At 40.9% G+C, this 23557-nt stretch overlaps 4 protein-coding genes across 7 annotated transcripts; 2 read left to right on the top strand and 2 right to left on the bottom strand.

Moving 5' to 3' along the window:
- The first annotated feature begins 583 nt into the window (after positions 1-583).
- On the top strand, positions 584-4622 carry hspbp1 (HSPA (heat shock 70kDa) binding protein, cytoplasmic cochaperone 1). Of its 2 annotated transcripts, none has more exons than XM_034090027.2 (8): positions 584-737; positions 1077-1203; positions 1521-1734; positions 1863-2087; positions 2696-2851; positions 3341-3437; positions 3521-3632; positions 4104-4622. In XM_034090027.2, exons 2-8 carry the CDS (start codon positions 1084-1086, stop codon positions 4182-4184), a joined length of 1005 nt encoding a protein of 334 aa, XP_033945918.1. In that variant the 5' UTR covers positions 584-737; positions 1077-1083; the 3' UTR covers positions 4185-4622. The 2 variants fall into 2 exon arrangements, with proteins under 2 accessions (XP_033945918.1, XP_033945919.1); XM_034090028.2 differs by having other exon boundaries at positions 590-697.
- A 291-nt stretch (positions 4623-4913) lies between these two features.
- On the bottom strand, positions 4914-6988 carry tmem86b (transmembrane protein 86B). Its single transcript, XM_034090029.1, has 3 exons — positions 6707-6988; positions 6352-6595; positions 4914-5533 (listed from the first exon to the last, which is right to left on the bottom strand). The coding sequence occupies exons 1-3, from the start codon at positions 6755-6757 to the stop codon at positions 5076-5078; spliced, it is 753 nt and encodes a 250-aa protein (XP_033945920.1). The 5' UTR covers positions 6758-6988; the 3' UTR covers positions 4914-5075.
- A 3277-nt stretch (positions 6989-10265) lies between these two features.
- aspdh (aspartate dehydrogenase domain containing) lies at positions 10266-13502 on the top strand. 3 transcript variants are annotated; one of them, XM_071204068.1, is made up of 8 exons: positions 10266-10332; positions 10433-10501; positions 10596-10740; positions 10872-10956; positions 11111-11260; positions 11343-11566; positions 11650-11789; positions 12674-13502. In XM_071204068.1, exons 2-8 carry the CDS (start codon positions 10447-10449, stop codon positions 12709-12711), a joined length of 837 nt encoding a protein of 278 aa, XP_071060169.1. In that variant the 5' UTR covers positions 10266-10332; positions 10433-10446; the 3' UTR covers positions 12712-13502. The 3 variants fall into 3 exon arrangements, with proteins under 3 accessions (XP_071060169.1, XP_071060170.1, XP_071060168.1); XM_071204069.1 differs by having other exon boundaries at positions 10282-10332; positions 10442-10501; XM_071204067.1 differs by having other exon boundaries at positions 10282-10332; positions 10418-10501.
- A 92-nt stretch (positions 13503-13594) lies between these two features.
- gys1 (glycogen synthase 1 (muscle)) lies at positions 13595-22711 on the bottom strand. Its single transcript, XM_071204066.1, has 16 exons — positions 22543-22711; positions 20310-20428; positions 19783-19964; positions 18452-18643; positions 17654-17839; positions 17376-17520; positions 17037-17154; positions 16720-16840; positions 16501-16607; positions 16312-16371; positions 15642-15834; positions 15342-15468; positions 14690-14785; positions 14422-14585; positions 14257-14337; positions 13595-14167 (listed from the first exon to the last, which is right to left on the bottom strand). The coding sequence occupies exons 2-16, from the start codon at positions 20425-20427 to the stop codon at positions 13928-13930; spliced, it is 2130 nt and encodes a 709-aa protein (XP_071060167.1). The 5' UTR covers position 20428; positions 22543-22711; the 3' UTR covers positions 13595-13927.
- Positions 22712-23557: the final 846 nt, after the last annotated feature.

Below are 23557 nucleotides of genomic sequence, written 5' to 3'. Positions count from 1 at the left end.
AACCATACATTCATTGGCTCCAAAGTTGTCGTCTTTAGCAGCAGACAAAATAGCGTTTTATCATAAATGTGTATTCTGTAAAACAGTATAATGAATAGCTATAGTAGAGTACTACCGCTCTATAGCTACTAATAATGCTAGTACAAATCAAATAATTACTTATTACAACCCTTTAATAAGAAAATGTGTCAAACTGAACGTTTTAGGACACCCGTATAGGAGATAGAGAAAACATCTGTTTGAAAAAGTGCTTTATTATTTCTTTGGTAATGTTTATTGAGATCATTGTATTTCCTACTGTGGAGCCAGCTGGGGTTTTGACAGAAACGTTTCTGGGTAATCTGAGTGGAGGTACTCCTCTCTTGGACTGATAGTCTTTGAACGTCTTGCGTTTACCGTAAACACGGAAATATAGTGGAGTTTGGTATTCTGCCTCTCAAAAACAGCTTGAATTACGCTTCATTTACGAAAAATGTAATTCTGAATGAACGACTTTTTTTTACAAATCGTAAAGACTGAAACGACTTTGGGCTGAAGAAAGTAGTTCGGCTAAAAAAGAACACAATTCAGCTTGCCCATTTGGTACAAGTTTTACAGTACAGCATGGCAGCCTCCTTACACTCGTGTTAGCTAGAATGTTCTGGCGCATTCGTATTACTGTGTTTAAAGGGGAGTCATCTTGTTTCTAAAACACCCCGTGAGTACATCCAACACGGTTTTAAAGGACGTTTGTAAAGGTAAAGTGTGTTAAGTTTAAGGCTTATGTATGGATGTAGTTTTTAAAGCTAGTTGTGTAAAGCTCAACAACAGTGACTGCCCTCAATGTTAGCATCTTGAGAGTTAAATGGGTTTGCTCTATGTTTGGGCTTCTGTTCTGTACGTCATTTCTGAATCGAGTTGTGGCTGATATTATTTATGATAGTATGGACGCAGATTTGTGTTTTGTTTGTACAGTAAATTCGTTTTTATAGGGAAATGTAATATTCACAAAAAGAGATGGACTTACTCCAAAACACTATGTTCTTGAATACATAAAGAAAAGAACAAATATAAATATGTAATGTTTTTCTCCTCAGCTCCATAATGGCAGAAAACAGACAGCCAAAAAGATATCCCCAGAACCTAGGGGGGGTTTTGCAGCTGGCTGTGGATGCTGGTTCAACCGCAGAGGGACCTTCTCCTATTGAGCCCATGTCAGAGGAGGTAAAGGCCTCTTACTATATTATGTTTGTGTTAACTATATATTTAAACCTTGAGAAGGGTTTGAACAGAAACCCCAACACCCCAACACCTTGCTAAGTCCAAGGTCAGACTTTCTAATTGGGTCAATTGTATTTATTTACCATAATTGTACCATACATATATTCACAAGGAGCAGCAAACACTGACTTTCAACACCTTTAACCTTACACTTGAGTTTTTAATAGAATAAGGAAGGGAGAAAAACAATAACAACAAAGAAGAAGATGCATCAAAGAAAACCGAGAAACATTTTTGTACTTCTGTCTTTCTTTTTCCAGAGGAAACTGTGGCTGAAAGGTGCGCTCGCAGAAGTCTGCAAAGGACAGATGGATGAAGTGGAGCAAATTAAGAAGTGCTTGGAAGTCTTAAAACACGAGCGAGATGCTGAGAATGAGAGAGGAGAGGAGGAACGGGGCGAAGAAGATGAAGATGAGCGGGAATCAATCTTTGATATACTGTCAGAGTTGTGTGAGAATTTGGACAATGCTCGAGGTTTGTAATTAACACCATTAGAGTTTACCTTTTCTTTAGATCAGATGTTGCAGCTACAAAGAAGTTATGAATGAAATACTATTGGTGTGCTCTATCCTGACTGTGTGTCTTCTTCCTGTTCTTCACAGACCTAATGACTCTTGGCGGACTGGATTTGAGCATCTCCCAGTATCTGTGTCATTCCCGAAGTGGACTGAGGTGGCGCGCTGCCCATCTCATCGCTTCCTGTGCCCAGAACATGCCGCAGGTGCAGATCCACTTGTTGAAACTCGGGGCGCTGCCGAAGCTGCTGCAGCTGACGGACTCAGACCCCAACCCCACCGTCAGAGTGAAGGCCCTTTACGCTGTGTCGTGTGAGTATCTAAGACAGAGAGGAGGATCCACTACAAGGCAGTTCATTCTCAAAACTGACTACTTAAAACTGGGAAATTATAAATTCTAAAAAAGTTTAATTACAAGCCTTAATTATGTTTCTGACAGAATTGAAAGATTAAAGCGATAAGTCTAGATTGTAATCACTTGACTTTTAGGATACTTTAAATCAGCAAAGTATTGGGAACGTTGGGAAAATGCTTCATTTTATGTTCATTTTCATGTTTTTAAGGTTAGGCGTTATCTTAGTGATAGAATAATTAGTTACTACTAATCTGGTGTTACATTTACAAAATGATTTGTCTAAACCAAAAATCTTTTATTGGTTTAATAAAAATGTCTTTCTGGCGTCCCACACTGTCTTAGCTTTTAATGATCATTATCAAAAATAAAATGTAATCTTCAAAGCTTATTAAATAAACAAAGTGAATACAGAAATGGAAAACTGTTACTTAATTTCGGCTTTATGAGATTTCCTGTTTTTGTTACCTTGGAGGGCCTTGAATTTGAACACTAAAAAGCCGTACAAACCTTGAGGAAACAGTGCCCCTCACAACCACATTTTAACTGTATCCTGTTGGGACTTTAGGTCTGGTTCGAGAACAGGAGGAAGGACTGAAGGAGTTCTTGTCCAACGATGGTTACTCTGTGCTGATGCGAGGGATGCAGTCGGACAACGAGAAGCTCAGGACCAAGTCGGCATTTCTTCTGCTCAACCTGCTGATGGCTGAACCCGAACAGAAAGGTACGGAGAAGAGAGGCATGGGGATAGAATGGAGTCAAAATAAAACAAAGATCTTAAGGGGGAGATAGTGCTACAACAGTTTATGCCACATATAAGTAATGAATATCATCTGATGACTGTGAACCTGAATATTTATACTAGTCATAAATCTGTAATAAGATATTTTTTTTTAGGCTCCTATTCAAATATTTAAAGATTAGACGTATAAGAGCTTAGAACATGATGATAAAGCATTTGATGGCTATCCCCAAGCTCTATTATGTTATATGTTCGGTTGAGTACCTTTTTTACCAAGATTTGGTATTAAATGTAATACTTTTAACCACTCAGGATTTGATAAAAATGAACAAAAATCCCTCAAACCATTTCATCATGACCTTGATGAACCACATGTAAAAAAACCTATGCAGTGTGACACGCATTATAGCGCTGACTCTGTAAAGTAGTCTCTTTTAACTTTGGTCTGTCTATCTGTTTTCCTTCCTACAGACACAGTTGTCTCCATGGGAATGGTTCAGCAGCTGGTATCTGTTCTCCGCACACCTCACTCACCTGTCCATGAACACGTGCTCGGTGCCCTCTGCTGGTAAGAAACCCTCTCTACCTTACTTCCTCACACTTTGACATTTATGCTTCACATTATTAACATACCCTCTGGTGTCGGTGTAGTCTGGTGGAAGAGTGTCCGAAGGGCCTCAAAGACTGCAGTACTCCTGCTCTGGGTCTGGAGGAGTTACTCAAACAGCGATTCAAGGAGCTCAAAGGAAAAGAAGAGAGTGAGGTAATATATCTGTCTTTGAGCCTAATTGAAAAATATATTTAAACTGAAACCATGTAGGAAGCTGAGCTAAAACAATGTCTTTACTTTTTATTTCATAAGAAAGGAGACATGGTTATAAGACAGTTGTTTTTTCTCATGTACAGAATTACTAATGCATGGCTGCATAATCTAGTGTTGAGGAAAAATGTCTGGTGCCTTGCTCAAGGGCACCACGGCAGGGCCCAGGAGGTGAACTGGGACCTCTCCAAGTATACTTTAAGTCTGTTCGGGGACTTGAACCGGCGACCCTACAGCTCACAGTCCAAGCCCCTGCTGACTGAGCCACTGCCGGACTAATACATTTATATATGTGAATAGGGAATTTTAAGATGATAAGGATAGCCGTTTCGGGAAATAAATCTATATTGTATAAATTGGCTTAATAATTCTCCATGAACCAGTTTTTAAAGTCACTTTTTTTGTTTCTAACAGGAAGAACTTGAGTTCTGTGAGCGTTTGAGAGGCTTGTGTTTCCACGGGCCGCAGGCAGATGACAATGGGATGGATCGCTGAAGTCTAAATAACCTCACCGGTTTTTGATATCAGTGTCCAAAGATGTAACCGAACATTTATGATCGTGGCTTGTGGATGTTCAGTAACATCTTTGTCTTTTACCACAGATGTTGTCCATATTTTTGCATGTCACACAAAGGCTGGATTTTACTGTGTAAATAGGTGAAATGTATAGAAAATACCTTTTCGAGTCAGCTGTTCTTTTAGTCCAGTGTTTTCAGTTCTTCATATCCTAATTGTAATACCTAACAAAATGTCATTCACCATCACATGTAATAGGAAGTATTTTATGTTTGATGTGTTAATATGTACATCCCAAAGTGAGTTTAGTGACATGTGTAACTCATTTAATTGTTGTAAGTTCGGTTTGTTTGACGTCTTGCAGTTAAAGTGTTTCATGTCACAGTAGTTGATTGTCTCTTAAAACCTGACTCAGAATTATGAACATCATTGTCAACTTTTTTTCACCATATTTATTTATTTATTATTTACAAAAGCCATTTGTGTATTTATACATATAATGGTTAGCTCACATTTGCCACCACAGGCACAACTTACACAAACACATGGATGTCACACAAAATTCAAATATTTTGGCACAAATAAGAGAATACAGATATTATTCTAAACTGATGTATGTGCAGTTTCTTTTTTTAGTTTTGATTGTAAACTGTGGTATTTAAATATCTTGCTGTTTAATAACTTGTTTGAAATTAGCCAGTAGCCATCAAGTGTTGGGAAAAAAGGAGAACTGTCTTTCTAGTTTCCTCTTTTCCTGTACTTAATGTGTTAAAATTAAACACTAATAAGATGAAGTTTGTATAGGTAGTTGTAGTATTCACAAGGCTGATGGAGATATTCCAGACTCTAGGGATGCCTCATGGATGCTGTTTAGGACCTCTTCCATTTTGAAAAGTCATCCTTGTTTCCCACTGCCTTTATATCGCCCACAGCTATTAGTAACTGTGCAGAATAATACGTCACCATGACAAGAGCATTACCGTACTCCATTGGCGGCGTCGCCTTGAAAATCTGCAGAGCCAGCGACAGGTCGGACACCATGAAGGACAAACTCCCCAACAGGGTTGCTGTGTGGCGGGATCTGATGGCTAATGCCCCCATTACAGCAAGCAAAACAACATAGATCCCCACAGCTGGAACCAGTAGCTCTGAGTCTGGAGCTGTCTGCAGGAATGGAAATATGTAGATGTAAAAACCTCCTCCTATCATAAAAAGGATAAGATACAGAAAACGAAAACAGACGGAAGAGGAAGCGGAATATGCTGAATAATTGCTGGAGAGGAAGGTGAATGAGTAGAGCAGGTGAGCCGCAGCAAACGCTCCCATTCCTGCAACAGATACGTGAGATGCTTAGGACAAACAATGCATTAATGACATATAAAGTAAACAAATACTTGCAAAATCCATTTGGATTATTTACATATATAGACATTGCACATACATTATATATTCTCTTTTAGGCCTAGCACAGATTTTACCATTGACTGGATGGGCTGCAATTTACAATTATTTTCATTATAATTAATTGTTTGGTCTATAAAATGTCACAAAATTGTGAGAAAATGTCTATCCAAGTACCCAATGTTTAAGGTGATGTTTTAAAATGTCTTGTTTTGTCAGTTCAAAGCCCAAAGCATTATATACTTATACTTTTAATCCACTACATTTTGGAAGCCAATTTTGTATAAAGCAAGTTGACTGAAATGATTGAAAAACTTGCTTTAGGTTCAGATGATATACAACATATAAATCAACTGATACACAACATATTATAATATAATGATAGGTTAATCCAGCACCAGTTAAGAAAGAAATTACAAATGTCTCCACCTTTACCAGCTGTGATGAACACAACACAATCCACACATTTAATATATATGATTGAACTACTTTTTGGTACTTTAAGTATATTTTGATGCCAAGGCTTTCTACTTTTACTAAAATGGGCCATATTATGCTCATCCGCCCCTTAGCTTATCACCTACATTGTGTTGGAGTGCTATCCAATAGGGCTGCGTTACAGAAGGAATCCAATGGAGGCGTTTCAGACAATTTGATATTGTTACTTTTACCTAAGTATAAAATCTGAGTACTTCTTCCACCACTGTTTATTTAAAATCTTTAAAATACCCCAACAAACTCTTACCGTGCAGAAAATGCTCAGGCCACACCAGGCACCAGTCCCCCACAGCAGAGCAGACCAGTCCTCCCACCACACCCAGCACACTCTGACCTCCGTTCCAGCTCAGCACGGCTGCCGCCAGAAGCAGAGCGGGGGCCGTTTTGACGGCTGCAGACATGATGGACCCCGGGGAGTCAGGAGTCCAAAGGTAGAAGTACAAAGCTGTGGACAAAAAGAAAGGCAGGAGAGAAACAAAGAGAGCACAAGACTGACAGAGAAAGAAATAAACAAACAAGGAGATAGGTCACAATATGAATTCTCAATAATTTGTAGAAATTACAGTTGGAGCTGTAAATGGGAGTAAATTATTTGTAGGTACCGTGTATCTCCTCTGCCGCCTGTCGTAGGCATGAGTGTCAAGGATGTCCATCGTCTCACAGTCAGTCGGTCTCAGTTGGATGAACCTGTCTTCTTTTTTCTTTACTGTCTTTGTTACAGACACATAAATCCAGATGTTCTCGTCTTGTTCCCTCCAGTGTGGAATCTCTGCTGCTTCTCTCAGTCTGCTGGAATTTCACACGAATGAACTTTGTCCGACCTTTGCACTCTGATTGTACGCTGATAATCAATGTTCTGCCTGTTTCACTTCTCATGGACAAACTGCTGACCTTTAACATCTTCAGCTGGGATATATTGATGACATCAACACAAAAGGGGCAAAGTTGAATTAGTAGTAAACTCATATAATAAAGGTCGTTCTCTATCTTTGACTTCTCATGATTGTTGGCATGGATACATTATTGTTGAAGAAAGGCCCAGAAAAAGGACCTTCTTTAGTAGTTGAATTATATTTCTAAACCTAATGAAAAATGAACGATTCATCTCTGCAACAACTATAAATAGAAAGCTAAAAAGTTGACTGCGGTATGTATTTGTGAATAAATAATAATCTCATAAAAGAAAAGTATTTCACAGTGCATTGTTGTTTAAGTTAACCATAGTGCTGGAAAATAAATGCATCGAGAGTGGTTGCATAGTTGACTACTGCAACTCCCTCCTGGCTGGTCTTCGATGGTCTACCTGCATGTGCCACCCGACCTCTGCAGCTCATCCAGAATGCAGCGGCTCGTCTGGTCTTCAACCTTCCTAAATTTTCCCACACCACTCCGCTCCTCCGCTCCCTTCACTGGCTTCCAGTAACTGCTAGAATCCACTTCAAGACACTGGTACTTGCGTATCATGCTGCGAATGGATCTGGCCCTTCCTACATCCAGGACATGGTTAAACTGTACACCCCAGGGGAGTGGCTATATACAGGACGGTCCTGTACACAGCTCTCTGAAATGGCTATATACAGATAAATACGGATAAATTACAAAAATGTACAGCATACTACATACAATTCAAAAGACGGTTTCTCCGATTTCTAAAATAAAAATGCCGGCGTAGCCGATAAATGATTTGTGTTGCTTTCAATGCAAAATCACTACACGTCAACGAAATGTCGGCGTATTCTTTAAAAAAAACCTTCAGTTTTAATAAAACCGAGTAGTCTTTAAAGTATGCAGTGATATCCTTTACAAGTAAAACATTGTGCATTGGAAAATATAAAGTAGAAAATGATCGAAACAACATAAAAAGATAAGCCCAAAAAAAGACTGAAATCAGCATAAAAAGCTAAGCAATTGGCATGGAAAGAGATTTAATTGCCACAATTTTATATTGAGGGGAAACTCATTGAAAATAATGTTGTCGTGAGAATATTTATCTGTGAATCCTATCCCTACATTACCACCCGCGAAACTTGCTTAAGCATGCTATAATAGCCCGGTCTGTATATAGTCATTTGACGTTAGCTGCAGGACGGTCCTGTATATAGCCATTTCAGATATCTTATCCACAGGACCGTCCTGTATATAGCCATTTCAGAGACCTTATATACAGGACCGTCCTGTATATAGCCTCGGCCACACCCCAGCGTGTGCACTACGCTCTGCATCAGCCAAACGACTCGCTGCACCCTCGCTGCAAGGGGGACCCAAGTTCCCATCAGCAAAAACACGTGGGTTTGCTATCCTGGCTCCAAAATGGTGGAATGAGCTCCCCATTGACATCAGCACAGCAGAAAGCTTACACACCTTCCGGCGCAGACTGAAGACTCATCTCTTTCGACTCCACTTCGAGCGATAGAATGACTAACAAAGAACTGCTAACAGAGCACTTATATACTAATAAAGGACTGGCTTATCTAAAGCCAGTTGAGTAGCACTTGAAATATTTGGCTCTATGAAACCTGATGTACTTATTATGATTCTGTTTTCTTCAAGGTTGTGTCTTCCTGGTCGAATGTACTTATTGTAAGTCGCTTTGGATAAAAGCTTCAGCTAAATGCAATGTAATGTAATGGTTGGTATGGTTGGTATTTATGTATGATATTGAAAATGTAATTAAAGTATTAAGAGTAAAAGAACACATTGCAGGAAAAATTCTAAATATATTTCAAAAATATTCAAAAGCAAAAGCAGCAAATCTTCACATGGAGAAGCAGGAACTGTGAAAGGTCTTTAAACAAAACACGTCTAAACCAGAATCACTCACTGTCAATAGTAAATACATCCTGTAGGAGCAAACACAGTAGTGGTGGCTTAAAGCCCAGCTCTGCTCCGCGCCGTCCGTTAGATGAGCCTGGTCAGATTAATAAAAGAAGGAGTTCAAAACACCGGCATAAAAGTTATAACAATAATCTGATTTTAATGGTAAAAAAAACACAATACGAAAATACAGAGTGCCCTGTAACAGAGCACTCCGGGCTCCCCGCTCTACTGCCGCGCGATACAGATATCGGGACCAGCCAGTCAGAAACAGGGGGCATTTGGCATGAATAAACAACAGTATATGGACATATTTGGGGCGGAGAGTCATTTCTTATCTTCCACCGGACTCTACTCCTTTAATTTCCCAAGGAAGGTTTCACACAAACTATTCTTTCTCAAACAATCAAACATTGTACACAGATATATTAGTATCAAACATTGTACACAGATATATTAGTATCAAACATTGTACACAGATATATTGGTATCAAACATTGTACACAGATATATTGGTATCAAACATTGTACACAGATATATTGGTATCAAACATTGTACACAGATATATTGGTATCAAACATTGTACACAGATATATTGGTGCTTGAGATTATATTGGCCCCAGAAAGAACCTTGAAAAGAACATGTGTGTGTGTGTGTGTGTGTGTGTGTGTGTGTGTGTGTGTGTGTGTGTGTGTGTGTTTGTGAGAGGAAGTGTGTGTGTGTGTGTGCGTGTGCGTGTGCGTGCGTGTGTGTGTGTGTGTGTGTGTGTGTGTGTGTGTGTGTGTGTGTGTGTGTGTGTGTGTTGATATCTGGGTCAGGGAGTGTGTGTGTGTGTGTGTGTGTGTGTGTGTGTGTGTGTGTGTGTGTGTGTGTGTGTGTGTGTGTGTGTGTGTGTGTGTGTGTGTGTGTGTGTGTGTGTGTGTGTGTGTGTGTGTGTGTGTGTGTGTGTGTGTGTGTGTGGTGTCTGGGTCATGGAGTGTAAGTAAGAAGGTTTATATATATAGGATTACTTTAAAACAGTCCCACATAATACATGATCACTTCAATACAGTTCAAGATAATACCTGTTTACTTTAATACAGTTTAGAACAATATCTGTTTGCTTTAATCCGTAAAATAAATAGGAGTTAAAAGTATTTTAAAAATCATGTAAATCAAGATTTGATTTCTGCCTCATCCGTCACACAGTGTTTAATTCTCTGATACACTTTACAGAGAGGTCCTGGATGCACCTGGAGTTGAACATGTGAAGGGGGAGCTCAGTGATAATACCCCACATGGGAGAACTAACAATGATTAACTATGGCCTCGCTCAGTCAAACTTTGCACTGTGCTTACCCACAATTCCTGGAGTTGCTGGTTGTTCTTCACGTTGGGAGAAACACAACTCTGCAGGGCTGTGGTATTATCTGGTGAGTACAGCGATACATAGAAAGTAGTATACTTGTCAAGATAGGGAGTAAGGTCAAAAACAGACATGTTGGTGTGTTGGTGAAGGATTTGAACTTTTAGTTTCGGCAGAGGACATGGCAACCAGTTCTCCCTCCCAAAGGATCGGAGTTGTAGGATACGGACATCTAGGTGTGAACTCCCCCTCTCAATCTCATACATCTTTATGAGTCTTTTGCTCAGTTATATTCATGCCTTTCAATATTGTATCATGTGTGTTCTTCAGGGCAGTACCTGGTGGAGAGGATCCTTAAAGATGGAGCTCCTCTCGGTCTCACGCTGGCTTTTGTTTGGAACAGGAATTCTGACAAGCTCAAAGGTTTAGTTCCTGATGAACTCATACTCAGTGACCTATCATCCTTTGCAGACAGGTGCGGTCACACACAAAATGGATATGAAACCAAACACAGAACACCACTTTTAATGTGTTTGTATGATCTCTTTGCTAGCAGAAGAAATGATATGTTTTGAAAATACTTATTGAAAATGTGTGTTTTTACAGGCGATGTGATGTGATTGTAGAGGTGTGCCATCCTCAGATAGTGAAGGATTTGGGGATTCAGTTCCTGGCTCAGTCTCATTTGTTGGTAAGATTGTTCTGCTCGTGTGGGAGATGTGATAGTTGCAAAAGCATTTTCAGATTTACAGACCATTTTTGGAAGCTAATTTTACACACTTTCTCACACAAGTTTGAACAATTAATCACATCCTCTTTTGTACATGTATTTCTCCTTCTCTCAGGTGGGCTCTCCCTCTGCCCTCTCAGATCCTGATCTCAACCAGAAGCTGCGTCAGGCGGCTCAGCTGCATGGTAGGACACTTTACGTCCCTAGTGGTGCCTTATGGGGAGGCCAGGACATCCAGAGGCTGAATGACAGTGGAGGCTTGAAGGTAACACAGGTGTGGAGTTTGTGGTGCAAGGAGATGTAGGCGTGTTCTGACAAAACAATTTGTCCTCCTAACTTGTTTTCAGGCTTTGTTCATAAGAATGTCCAAGCATCCATCCTGCTTCCGGCTGACAGGAGACGTCCTCTCTGATTGGACGGAGGGAGAGGGCAGGCGTGTCTTGTTCAGAGGCTCAGTGGCAGAGTTGTGCCCACTTGCTCCAAACAATGTAAACACCATGGCAGCAGCAGCAGTGGCAGCAGGGACACTCGGCTTTACGGGGGTTCAGGGAGAGATAGTGTCCGACACAGCGTACGTCTTTTCTACATTTACCTGATGCAGACTATTATATCTTGATGCTCTACTTGACTTGTCATGCCTCTTCCTGCCCCCAGGTTAAGTGACTTCCATGTGGTGGAGGTGGAGGTGACTGGGCCAGCTGGTTTCTCAGTGCACACAGTGAGGAGGAACCCAGCCAAACTGGGAGCTGTAACCGGCAGCGCAACATACACCTCCTTCTGGAATAGTTTACTGGGTGAGTCCAACATGGTCTGATCCTTTACTTCGGTCCAAAAACACAGTGACATTTTTTGTAATAGATATTGATAATAGTGATGAATTAATCCATCACTATACTGATGTACCTACAGTATATGAAGATGGACACGTTTTACTGATATACTTTATATTATGTCGGGACATTAGTCCAGAGGTTCCAACCAGGAAAACCTGTTACAAAAGACTCACATGTAAAACTTGTACATTTGGCTTTTCAAATAAATAGTACTTGACTTGACTCAACATAAAGAAAAGCAAGAAAATAGCTGTTCAATGTATATGTAAAGAAAGAAGTTCTGCTACCAAAATTGCAAACATTTTCACTTACAAAGAAATCAACTTCAAGCAACAAAACTACTTTTTGTAAAGGGTGACAAGCACAAAGTGTTTGATCTTCAACAAAATATTTCATAAATGTATGAGATCCAACAATTAACTACAGCTGTATGTTAAATGAATCAGTGAAGTAAAAAGAACAATATTTCAGGGGTAGTTTAATGAAACCACTATGTCTCCCGTTTGAGTCTGGCCTGAGGCTTCTTAAAAATAAAAATCTCCCACTCCTTCATTTCCTCCTATATATGATAGAGGCATCTAATGCTGAATAACAAACCTTAGCAATGTACAGCAGCTCCCTCTGAAATACCGTATACTACAAGTATAAAGCTGCATTAAAAGCAAAACAAGTACCTTAAAACTGTACTTGAGTAAATGTACTTTCTCTGAATACTGTTGAAAACAATGCCATAAAATAACTTTAGGTCATAAGTACAGAAGATATCCTGAGTTTGTGTGTGTGCAAGTAATGCGAGTAGTGATCAATCCTATTTTTAACCCTTATTATGATTTGTTCTCTTACAGTTTGCAAAGGTCACGGAGGCCGAGTCTACTTGTGCTGAAGCAGAGGAGAGCTCGACATCCCCACAGCGAGAAGATCCAGATGAATCAGCGGAGTCACTGGATCAATATGTTACTGAGAATTCAAAACCCACAGACCCTCATCATTTGTGTTCCAATAAACTACATGCATACAAGAAAAGAAGAGCCAGTGATCTTTTGTAAAACACTAACAGGTATATGTTTATTTCAACTTTATTATTAGTTCATCTGGTGCAAGATTTTAACAAATGATAAAGCTCTTATGTTACGTACGGAGTGTGAGCCTGGTAAAACCTTCGTCTTCCTTCTTCCATTGAAGACACAATTCTCAACATTGTTACTTTCTGTCCCTTTTTTCCTCCCCGTCTCATCTCTTTACCTTCACAAATAAATACTTGGCATACCCCGGAGTAATCCACACAAGCGCACACAAACAGATAGAGGATTGTAAGCTTGTTCATCTGTGATCGTCACTGAAAGGCTGCGATACAATATGGCGGGAAGAAAATTAAAACACACCATATCCTCAAAATGAGAAGAACATCTTTTGTTTTCGGACATTATTGGTTACTGTGTTTGTGTTTTGCATTTTATTTCCATTCCAAAGCATTTGAAAGATAGATGCTACACTGTGCTGTCCACCGAATCCTCACTGACACCGTCTTTACAAGAGAGATTCTTTAACCAGGAAAATAGCTTTGATTTTGTACGGATGAAGATTTGGTTGCAAGGAGGATCAGGATATTTTCCTCACTCTAAACCATTATTAAATCAAGTATTAAAAAACCCTACTTCGGCTCAAAATAGTTATCCTTTCAATGTTTCTTGACCTACAGTATGTTATCCAGTGTTAGTACACTATAAAATCCAGCAATCCTGATTAGTTTCCTTCAGGATTCGTCGTTTAGCCCTTTCTAGCTGCTGCACGTACTTCCACAAAACTAACCGATGGTTACACTGCTGGTGGTGACACGCTGCTGGTGTGAGTGAAGCAATACCAGAAACATACCAAACGAACATATATTTGTCTAAAATCTCTGAGGTACGAACAGGTTGGGACAGTGATGCTATTTTCCACCAACAAGTCGATATTAAATATAACACTCGCATTCACACAACTGCACACATTCATGAAATACATGAGGACTTCACCGATTGCAACAAGGAAGTTTCACCAGTGGAAATGTGCATGTATTTGTGTGAGCGCGTGTATGTATAAGTGTGTGTTTGTGTGTCTCAGTTTTCATCATCGTCACCATTGCCGTTTCCATTGGCCCCCAGGGGAGAGGTTTTGTTTTTTAACGGCAGGGCGTAGGGCTGGCGGATGTTCTTGCGGTCCTTTTCTGCCTCCGCATCTTCGTCGTAGCGCTCCTCTTCATCGTTGTCCTCCACCTCGCTGTGGTGGGGGGAGGAGTGGCGGGACAGAGATGGAGACGGAGGCACAGAGGCGGGTCGCGGGTAACTGAAACCTGAGGTCTGAGGACGAGAACCAAAAGGCTTCAGAATCACAATCAGTGGGTGGAGTGTGAAGATTTCACCTTGAATTCATACATCACGTGACTTACGGAGGTGGGCTCATTAGGTTCATACATGTAGGTGTCAGGGAACGCTTTAGCCAGGGCCATGTGACGGGCGGATATGTAATACTGGAGCAGGAAACAAGAGAATACATGAATTCATCTTGAAGTTATCACGCAGACAAAATGAGTCCTTGGGGTTTGTTTTCTCACCCTGCCGAGGTATTTCCAGTCCAGGAGTTCACTCAGGCGCTCTGTGCGGTTCCTCTGGATGATCCGCTGGCGTCTGCTCTGCTTGCAGAACTGAAACAGGAAGGACGTGAGCTGGTTACACGACTCGTCGACCCCCCGATACCGCCGGTCCAGGATGTAAATACCTGCAGAAAGAAACAGCATGATGTGGAAAACAATGTGTTATCCCATGGTTTCTTTTTAAAAGACACACTTTGAGTATGTAACAGATTGAATATAAGAAACGCACCATATGCTGAGGGGTCTGCTATGTGCTCCTCCATGAAGCAGCCGAAGCCTGACAGGTTGGTGGAGATTGATGGGATTCCCATCACCGTGCACTCGGCTGAAGGTGACAGAAACAGTAATGCCCATATTAGCATGTTTATTGTTTACAAGTCTTATTTTATTGGAGATTTTAGACCAAATAATGATAACAGGCATTCAATATAATACAAAATAACAACCTGTTATAAATACATGTCTGGACAACATTAAAACAAATTCTCTGCTATGCTGTTATCTTGGATAAGGACATATACATATCATTGGATAAGGAGATATATAGCTTTATAAACAAGGAAAAACAAATAAAGAAAAACTTTAACCTAAATATAAAAAATGTATTCCTTAAAAAATTGTTTACAGAATAAACTAAAAAGAAAAAGAAAAACGGTGTGCCAAGAGTAGTACAGATAGAAGAGCATTACCCAATAGCCATTTACACTCACACCTATCACATAACTATTTACCATCACAAATTCTCACCCCCTAATGTTTGACGAAGACAAGGGAAGAAAATCAGATTAAGCCCCAATATTTGCTAAACCTGATTAAGATGTTAATATTATACAATAAGGCTACACCCATAAATCCACATCGTCAGCATGCAGGAGGCGTACCTGGAGTGTAGCCCCAAGGCTCGTAGTAAGAGGGGAAGACGCCGAGGTGGCAGCCTCTTACAAACTCCTCATAATCCATAGGAAGAAGAGGAGAGGTGGACGAGAGGAACTCTGGATGGAAGATAATCTAAAGAAGACATTCAGTGTCAGGATTAACTAAAGCAACAACAGGATCAGTGTAGGGGGATGAAGCTTGGATCATGTGCATATATATGTGAACTTGCCTCAACCCAGGCTGAACCAAAAGCACGTTTGTGTGGCTCTTTAGGCCATTTAAGGACTTTTGACAGCTGACTTTACCTTGACACGGTCGACAGCGCTGTTGAAAAGGCCGATACGGCGCACACAGTTGAGGATGGGGTCGCTGCTGTCCTCCAGCATGTTATGAGTGCAGACTGGAGGCTGGCACTGTCTCTGAGTCGCGAAGATGGCCCGTTTCATTATAGTGAAGTCCTCTTTGTCAATGATCTTCTGCACATCGGGCAGCTGCCCACTGATAAAAACAGCTGGTTTTAGACTTGCAGGAAATGTGTTAAATGGCTACAATAGCATATTTTCTTTGAAAGAGGAAAGTACACCAGGTTGTTTCAACGATGTCTACACAAAGCTTCTGGATTTTTGTGTATTTTTTCTAAATCTTTCCACACATTTCATTTGATGATGTTATAAGGCTCAATTTACACAAGGGCGCTTGCCCCAATGATGTTTGTGTTTCCAAGTAGAAAGTTCTTGTAATAATTGGCTGCGGGTAGTACACTCTGGCTGCACTTGGCCACAACATTCTCCAACTTTTAGTTTGGTCACACCTTATCACACTTAATCACAACAGCCCTGGTCGAAGCAGCCTTTGTCGCCTGAGACATTAAAGGACAGCTTGCCTTCAGGCCGCACTTTGTCACGCCCAAGTGTGAGTTAGGCATACGAAAGGTAATTTCTCATGTTTAAAGGTGCCTGAAAGTAGTCAACTTACACTAGAAGTGATTCATAAAGTTTCTTTCCAAAACGTTCCTTCACAGTCTGAGCTGTATCCCTGTTAGGGACAAACAAAAGGAGGATACATGTAATAAGACAACAAGAAGTCAATGAGTATTGCAATTCCAATACACACTTGACACAATATCAATCACCATGTTGAATACACAGTAAGAAGAAACCTCACCAGAGCTGTTTCCTGACTGCTTGGCCCTTCAGTGTCTCAACATTAAAGTTGTTTGTCCGAGCTGGCATGATGAAGAACGCAATGACGGTGACGTCACTGTGATTGACCTGCAACAGGAAGTACATACAGGACTATGAGGTTAAACTCTCACAACTGAGATTTGAACTTTTCACACACACATGTACGTAAACAGCTGAATACAATCACACACACACTTACCCTCAGCAGATAGTTGAGTCTGGCCAACGCTTCCAAGAAGATGTCGGCTCCTTTGTTGGAGAACTCATACCGTCCAGCAATGAAGAGGAACAAACACTTGTCCAGGTTGAAGTCAAGGTGCCTGACGGTCAAACACAAACCAAGATCTGTCACAAGAGCCGGATTATTACAATGTTTTCTTTATAGCCTACAAATAACTATATACTTTGGAGATTGATCTTTCTCTTTCTTACACAATTATTTTGAAAAAGAGCATTTAACTAGCAGGCATTGCATTCCGTTGCTCAGTTTTAAATGTGCTGTTAATGTTGTCTGACCCGTAGAAATGTCCTCTGACGAACTCCTGGATCCGATGCTTGCTCTGAGCGTGAAGGTTTTGAAACTCGTGTACAGCTGAGAACTTCTTGACGTTGAGCCCGTTGGGAGTGATAATGTCTGTGTGCGATGGAAAAAATAAGGACATTAAATGCAAAACATAAATGCAGAGAAACCAGTCAGACTTAAGTTTGCTAATAATAATAATAATAATAATAATAATAATAATAATAATAATGATGAAACCTTAGGTAAGAAAGTAGTGAGAAATACATCATATCCCCGTCCTGTACGACCCGTCTGTCCGACCATATTTCACACTTCAATTCACCTCCACCCACCTGGTTTCCTCATGAGCAGGTACTCTGCCTCGACGGCAGTGATCTGTGATACAGTGGTGAAGACATGTGCACAGTGAGCGGCCGACCGCTCCAAACAGTAGCGGTGGTAGATCTGTCTATCGCCAGCCTCCTTGTCCACGTTAAACTGAACGAGACACAAAGAGGAGAGAGAGTGCAATCAAGCAAACACTTGGTAGAGTATCTGTCTGATAATGCATGTTTTTCTGATTGTTATGATTTGGGGTTTGTAACAAAGGTATACACGGTTACACACGTACATCTGCAAGTTTGTTATAGAAGTCCACATTGCCAGCACACAGGTATCTTCCTAGCAGAGTGGCGTGGGTGGTGAAGATGGTGGCGACGGGCAGCTGTCTGTGTCGGCACAAAATCAGACCCAGACCTGCCAACCATTCATGGAAATGAGCAACGATGTGTGGAGGCTCCTCACTCTGGGCTGCATACTGCGATACAGGAGAAACAGGGTTATTATGGACTATGCACATCTACACCAATATGCATTCAGACAACTTATACCTCATGGTTGCTTCAAGTATGGAAGCCCCGAGAGGGAAAAAGGGGTTTGTTGTTGTGATGTTCATTTTTCACGAAAATATACTAAAGCACCCCACTACCCCGAAGTTTGAAAATAGACTAAAAACATCCGTTCTTAAATTCTTTGTACACTCTAAATACAGTACTGTTAATGTGGGTTAGCAAGTAGAGTGCATGAAGAAATTCAAACTCACCTCGAAGAAAACATTAATAATTTTAGTGCTACAATTTGGAGTGTTGCACTTCAGCCTCTTGTGGCCAAAGTGAATATTACAAAAACACACAACAAAATATTTTTCAAAAATATACAAATTAAGTAAATTAGGAGGATTATCCTTCCTGTTTTTTAAGTCATAAGTAACAAATTATATAGTAGAGAAAACGACTTAGATCAGATAACTTATCCTCTCTGCACATAAACACGAAGCACATTGCCTTTCATTTTGACGCGAGAAAACTACAAAATGTTACATTCAATGTGCATAAAAATGTTCTCGATTGACAGTTCTATTCCTGCTGACCTCTCCCAGAAGCCAGGCCGTCAGGAAGCCGAACAGCACAGCGTCGTTAGCCTCACGATCAAACCAAGGCACGCCGATGTCACAAAGCTCCCACAACTCGCTCTTCCAGGTGTCCAGCGACCAGGCAGAGAACGCCACATCGATCAGAACAACATAGGGACTGCCTTCAATAAGCCACCGCCCAAAGTACACCTGCAGGAAAATGGAGAAACAGGGGAAATAGAGACATTTGTATTTAAAGTTTATGCGAAACACGAATACTACGCAATCTTAGGAAAACATATTCACATAAGTAACTTATTTCTTTGGTTACATGCCTTAGTGAGCACCTACTTTTACGTCATGTTTTTTCACTAACTGAATGGTTTAGTCCTTCTTTCTCTAATATAAAAGTGCTCTATTTGTAAGGCACTCATTACACTAACACATCCAACCATTCCATTCATGATTAACCTTGATGATCATTTTCATGCTGAATAGCACTAAAAGTAGGGCACCAGAAGCTAACAACAACGATCTCCGGTACCGGTGCTCTCACACACAGCTTTTTCTAAATCGATAAAGACTTACTATAATTTTTGTGTGGTGGCAATGTGGAAAAATGCTGCATGCTCCTTTCTCTTCCCTATTCTTGGCTAACCATACATTATTATCTTGTTGCCCCTTTCCACACACACACTTTTTTCAACTTTGCACTCTCTCTTTAAAAAGCACTACAGGCCTTGACCCATCATTCCACAGCACTCCCTGGGTTACACAGCACAAAGCTCTAAAAAAAACACACACACACACACACACACACACACACACACACACACACACACACACACACACACACACACACACACACACACACACACACACACACACACACACACACACATACACACACACACACACACACACACACACACACACACACACACACACACACACACACACACACACACACCCACCCACTCGCCCACACACACACACACACACACACACACACACACACACACACACACACACACACACACACACACACACACACACACACACACACACACAACTTCTATTTCTGGACTGTGTGGAGTGAGCGCGAGAGAGAGACACCGATACAACCACTAACCTTTGCGAGGAAATGTCACTGGGTTAAGAGACGTGGTCAACGCCTGATCTTTATATACACAATCTATGGGTCTGAAGATGAGCTCTAAAATGTTTGGTGTAATTCACATTCACATAATCCTACTATATATAGGTAGTAAGAATGACCTTGTCCTTCAGTGTGACGTACAGGTTTATTTCAGCAGCAGCGTTGTGTTACGGTGCAGGTGTGGTAGTACCTTACACCCACTGGCGTTCATCTTGTCGATGGTTCTCTTCAGCACCGGGTTGGTGGGCTCGATCAGCTCCACCTGAGTGCGCACGTTGCTCTCCACGTAGGGACCCACCAGGAAATAGTTCTCCCCCCATTCCTCTGCGGTCAGACGGGCTTTGGTCTGGATGACGGTGTAGATGCCTCCAACTTTACACATGAAGCAAACGAGCCACACGTACACACACAAGTCCAGACAAAGATATCATGAGATTTAACCTTGTATAAAATACGAAGCATTAAAGGTCTATCTTACAGCGTGTGTTAATAAACAAGATTAGACCAGACAATCTGACCGCAAACATAATTATTTAAAAAGTGATTTGAGAAGTTTTTTATTTAGCTGCCGCTTTATCCAAGCAGCTGGGAGGAACTAGTAAAGTGTATAACAGTTTCATTTTTCATTCAGTTTTTATAAATGCAAACTGTTTATTTGCATAAAAAGTGCAGACATAAATACACACGAGCAAGGACCAACCACACAGACAGACTTGCCTTTGTTAGCGACCTCCCACGCAATTTCAAAAAGGACAGCGTCCTCCAAATCAAACTCCTCGTCCCAGTCCTCCAGTCCAGACAGGGACGTGACGGAGAGGCTGCGAGCCAGCGGCATGCTGGGTAAACACAAACACACTCAGATGAGATGGGACCACTTACATGATGGTCATTGATTTATTTTATTTAGCCTACCAAGAGTCTTTAGATGTGTGAGCAATTAACACTAGAAACACGCCTTTTACAATGAAATGTGATTTGTGCCCAAAGGATTACAGTTTTATAACTTTAACCTTAGGATACACAAACGTTTAATTGCATGACCTTCAACCAATTGCCTGAGGTGACAGTAACTGAGAGATTTGTTGAACACTGTAACCTTTTTCTGATTGACATTTCCTCACACCTGCAGATATGTCATAAGTCATTGACAGACTCCACATATTTCTCAACACTATTATGAAACACTACTGTGATGTAAACACCACTTTTCCCAATTCTTTTACAATTTTCACAATCCTTCCTGGGGAAACCCTGATGATTTCAGTTGTAGTCAAAACATTTTAAATATTGTTTATTTTTATTTAAAAATAAATCACCCTTTGGAGTATCCTGTATGTTTCAATGTTTTTTTTTCTTTTTCTGCTCACTTTATCAGCTTTACCTTTGGCTGTTATAGGATCCTGTGCAAACACCCAACCCTAAAGTGGTTCACTGATAGGGATTATATGTAAATATGTTTGTGTGATTGGGTTTTTCAGGTCAAAAGGACTACTTTGCTCAACTACTGACTTAAACTAACACATACACACACAAAATGTATATTCATATATTGCAACAAAGGTTAAATTATCAGTCTCACTTTTAGCAGTGGAGACAATCACAAAGCATAATAAGGAAAGGACTACGCTCCTGCAATAAAATGTACTAAAATACGACTTATTTTTCAGTTCTGGTGCAATTTCCTTAACACATATTGGAGTGATGTGTCAAAGAATGAAGAAAGACACAAACGAGGGCACGGATCAGGTATAAACATGATCCAGTGATTGATATGAAATGAAATGAAATGCAATGTTGAAATCATGTCAAGTTGACACATGTGGAAAAAACTCCCCAAAACGAACAGTTGTAGTTCGATTGTGTCACAGAGGAAATGCTCTTAATCATGTAAAACAATACTATCTAAAAAGTGGCTTTAACACTGGTTAGATTCACTGATTGGATTTCTGGTGAACAATGAGCTGATCTCAAATGTCTGAGTGATTGTCCTGAAGTGATACTGATATCAGACAAAAGGGAGTTCAGACTCGAGATTAGAGTTTAGTTTAGATTGACAGTATGTCACTGACTGTCCAACATGATACAGGCCATGGACACCAATCGAAATAAAAAGTGCCATCAAATCAATGGCAAACATATTGCCAAATAAACTTTTCACCATTTGTATGTATCTGTGTCATCAGATCATATCTTCAATATCCACTGCAGACATGTTTATTTTACTCTTTCTCCAACATCTAGACTCTATATGCAAATACATCTGAACTTCAACAGCACACACAATAGAATGCACAGTGACGCTGGGATATCCAAGTGAAGTAATGAAGTGCAAAACACGTTTATTTTTATATAGAGGGACTTTAAACGAGCCCATGAGATCAGTTGTATAGTTTAGTCTGATATAGATGGAGACACAAACAGATAAACAAACCACTGTCCTTAACCCGAGAGTAAATACCAGTGTAAAAGCTGAACTGTTGCTCATTGCATTTCAATGGGTCTCTTTGTATGGGAACCCTTGGGAAGCCACACTTTATGGATGCTTTATAATAAATCACTGACACTCACATGAACATGCATTCAATTTAATTATCGTCCTCATGCCCTTGTCAAAGTCATATTTTGATTTGAACTGCTCAGTGGGCCTACGGGTCTCGGGAAAGGAAAATATTCAATTCAGGCTTTGTCCAAAAATCATCCCAATGGAGGACGCACTGCTTCGGGCGATGACTGAAGACTAGCAGGTGAAACAACACTATCGACCCGACATCAGACCTTCCGGCTGAATATGCATGCTGCTGTGTGTATTTCTCACGAGCTGAGGAGCGGACGTGACAAAATACATCTCCTGGAGCAGCGGACGCGCGCAAAAGGACAGCGTCCGTGCGCGCCGCCGTCTGTTTTAGGAAGTATTCAGTAATTGAGAATAAAAACACGGATGTCTGCTCACCCTTCAGTTTTGTTCTAACTTCACGAAGATGATGAACACTTGGGCAGCTGTCGCAGTCAGTCCAAAAACATTAAAACCATCGGACAGTGAGAAAAAAGGGGGCGGTGGCTCTAGTTAAATGCCAGCGATCCACATTGGTTTGGTGCGTTTGCTATTAGATTGAGGGACAGTTGCAGGAAGAAGGTTTTGGTTGGTGTATACGCAAGATCAGCTGTGACATTATTCATGAGCTGCACTCCTATTGGCTTCAGTATCCTCTTTATCTCCGCCTCTACACACGACGACACGGAAACTGGGCGTCTTCCTCAGCTGAAAGACACCATTGGCTGAGCAGAGGTTAAAGGGGGATGCCGTGGTTGGTGTGAATTATCTTTCATCCATACAAAAGGGGGAGTCATGGGAAACCAGGCAACATTTTCTTTCTAATCAGGAGGGAGTAAGTTATTTATAATGTCTTCTAAGGGTCATATTGGAGCATAGTTGTGAGAATACAACGTGACTAGTGACATTAAGACACCCAACCCCTCTACATATCTCTGTGATCTATCCTGCTCTAACCCTTTACACAGGCTGCCACCTGTCTGTCTAACACAGGGGTTCCCAAAGTGGGGGTCGCCTGCCGTGTCTCGCCTTAATGAGTGAGACACACTGGAGTTGAGGGTCTGTGGGGTTTGTATGTCGATGTATGGGAAACACTGTGTTATTTGTATATTACTATCAGGGCCGTCCCTCCCTACAGGGCGATCATGCAGGCTGCATGGGGCCTCACATTACGCAGGGGGCCTCAAGCAGGAGGCCTCGGTTTATGAGCTCGGCTTGTGCGCAGTTCTCCAAGTTGGTCAGGGACGGCCCTGATTACTATTATTAATAATAACGTGTGCATACACATTTTTCAGGGGCGGACTGACCATCTGTAGAATGCAGTACCCCCCCCCCCCCCCCTCCAAACTGCATTTTACTGTATGTGGCCCTCAATGAAAAAAGTTTGGACACCCCTGGTCCAACACCTTCACCA

This window comes from Pseudochaenichthys georgianus, chromosome 8, assembly GCF_902827115.2.
Source record: "Pseudochaenichthys georgianus chromosome 8, fPseGeo1.2, whole genome shotgun sequence".
In the NCBI taxonomy this organism is placed as follows: domain Eukaryota; kingdom Metazoa; phylum Chordata; class Actinopteri; order Perciformes; family Channichthyidae; genus Pseudochaenichthys; species Pseudochaenichthys georgianus.
This window is presented reverse-complemented; position numbering and strand designations above follow the sequence as displayed.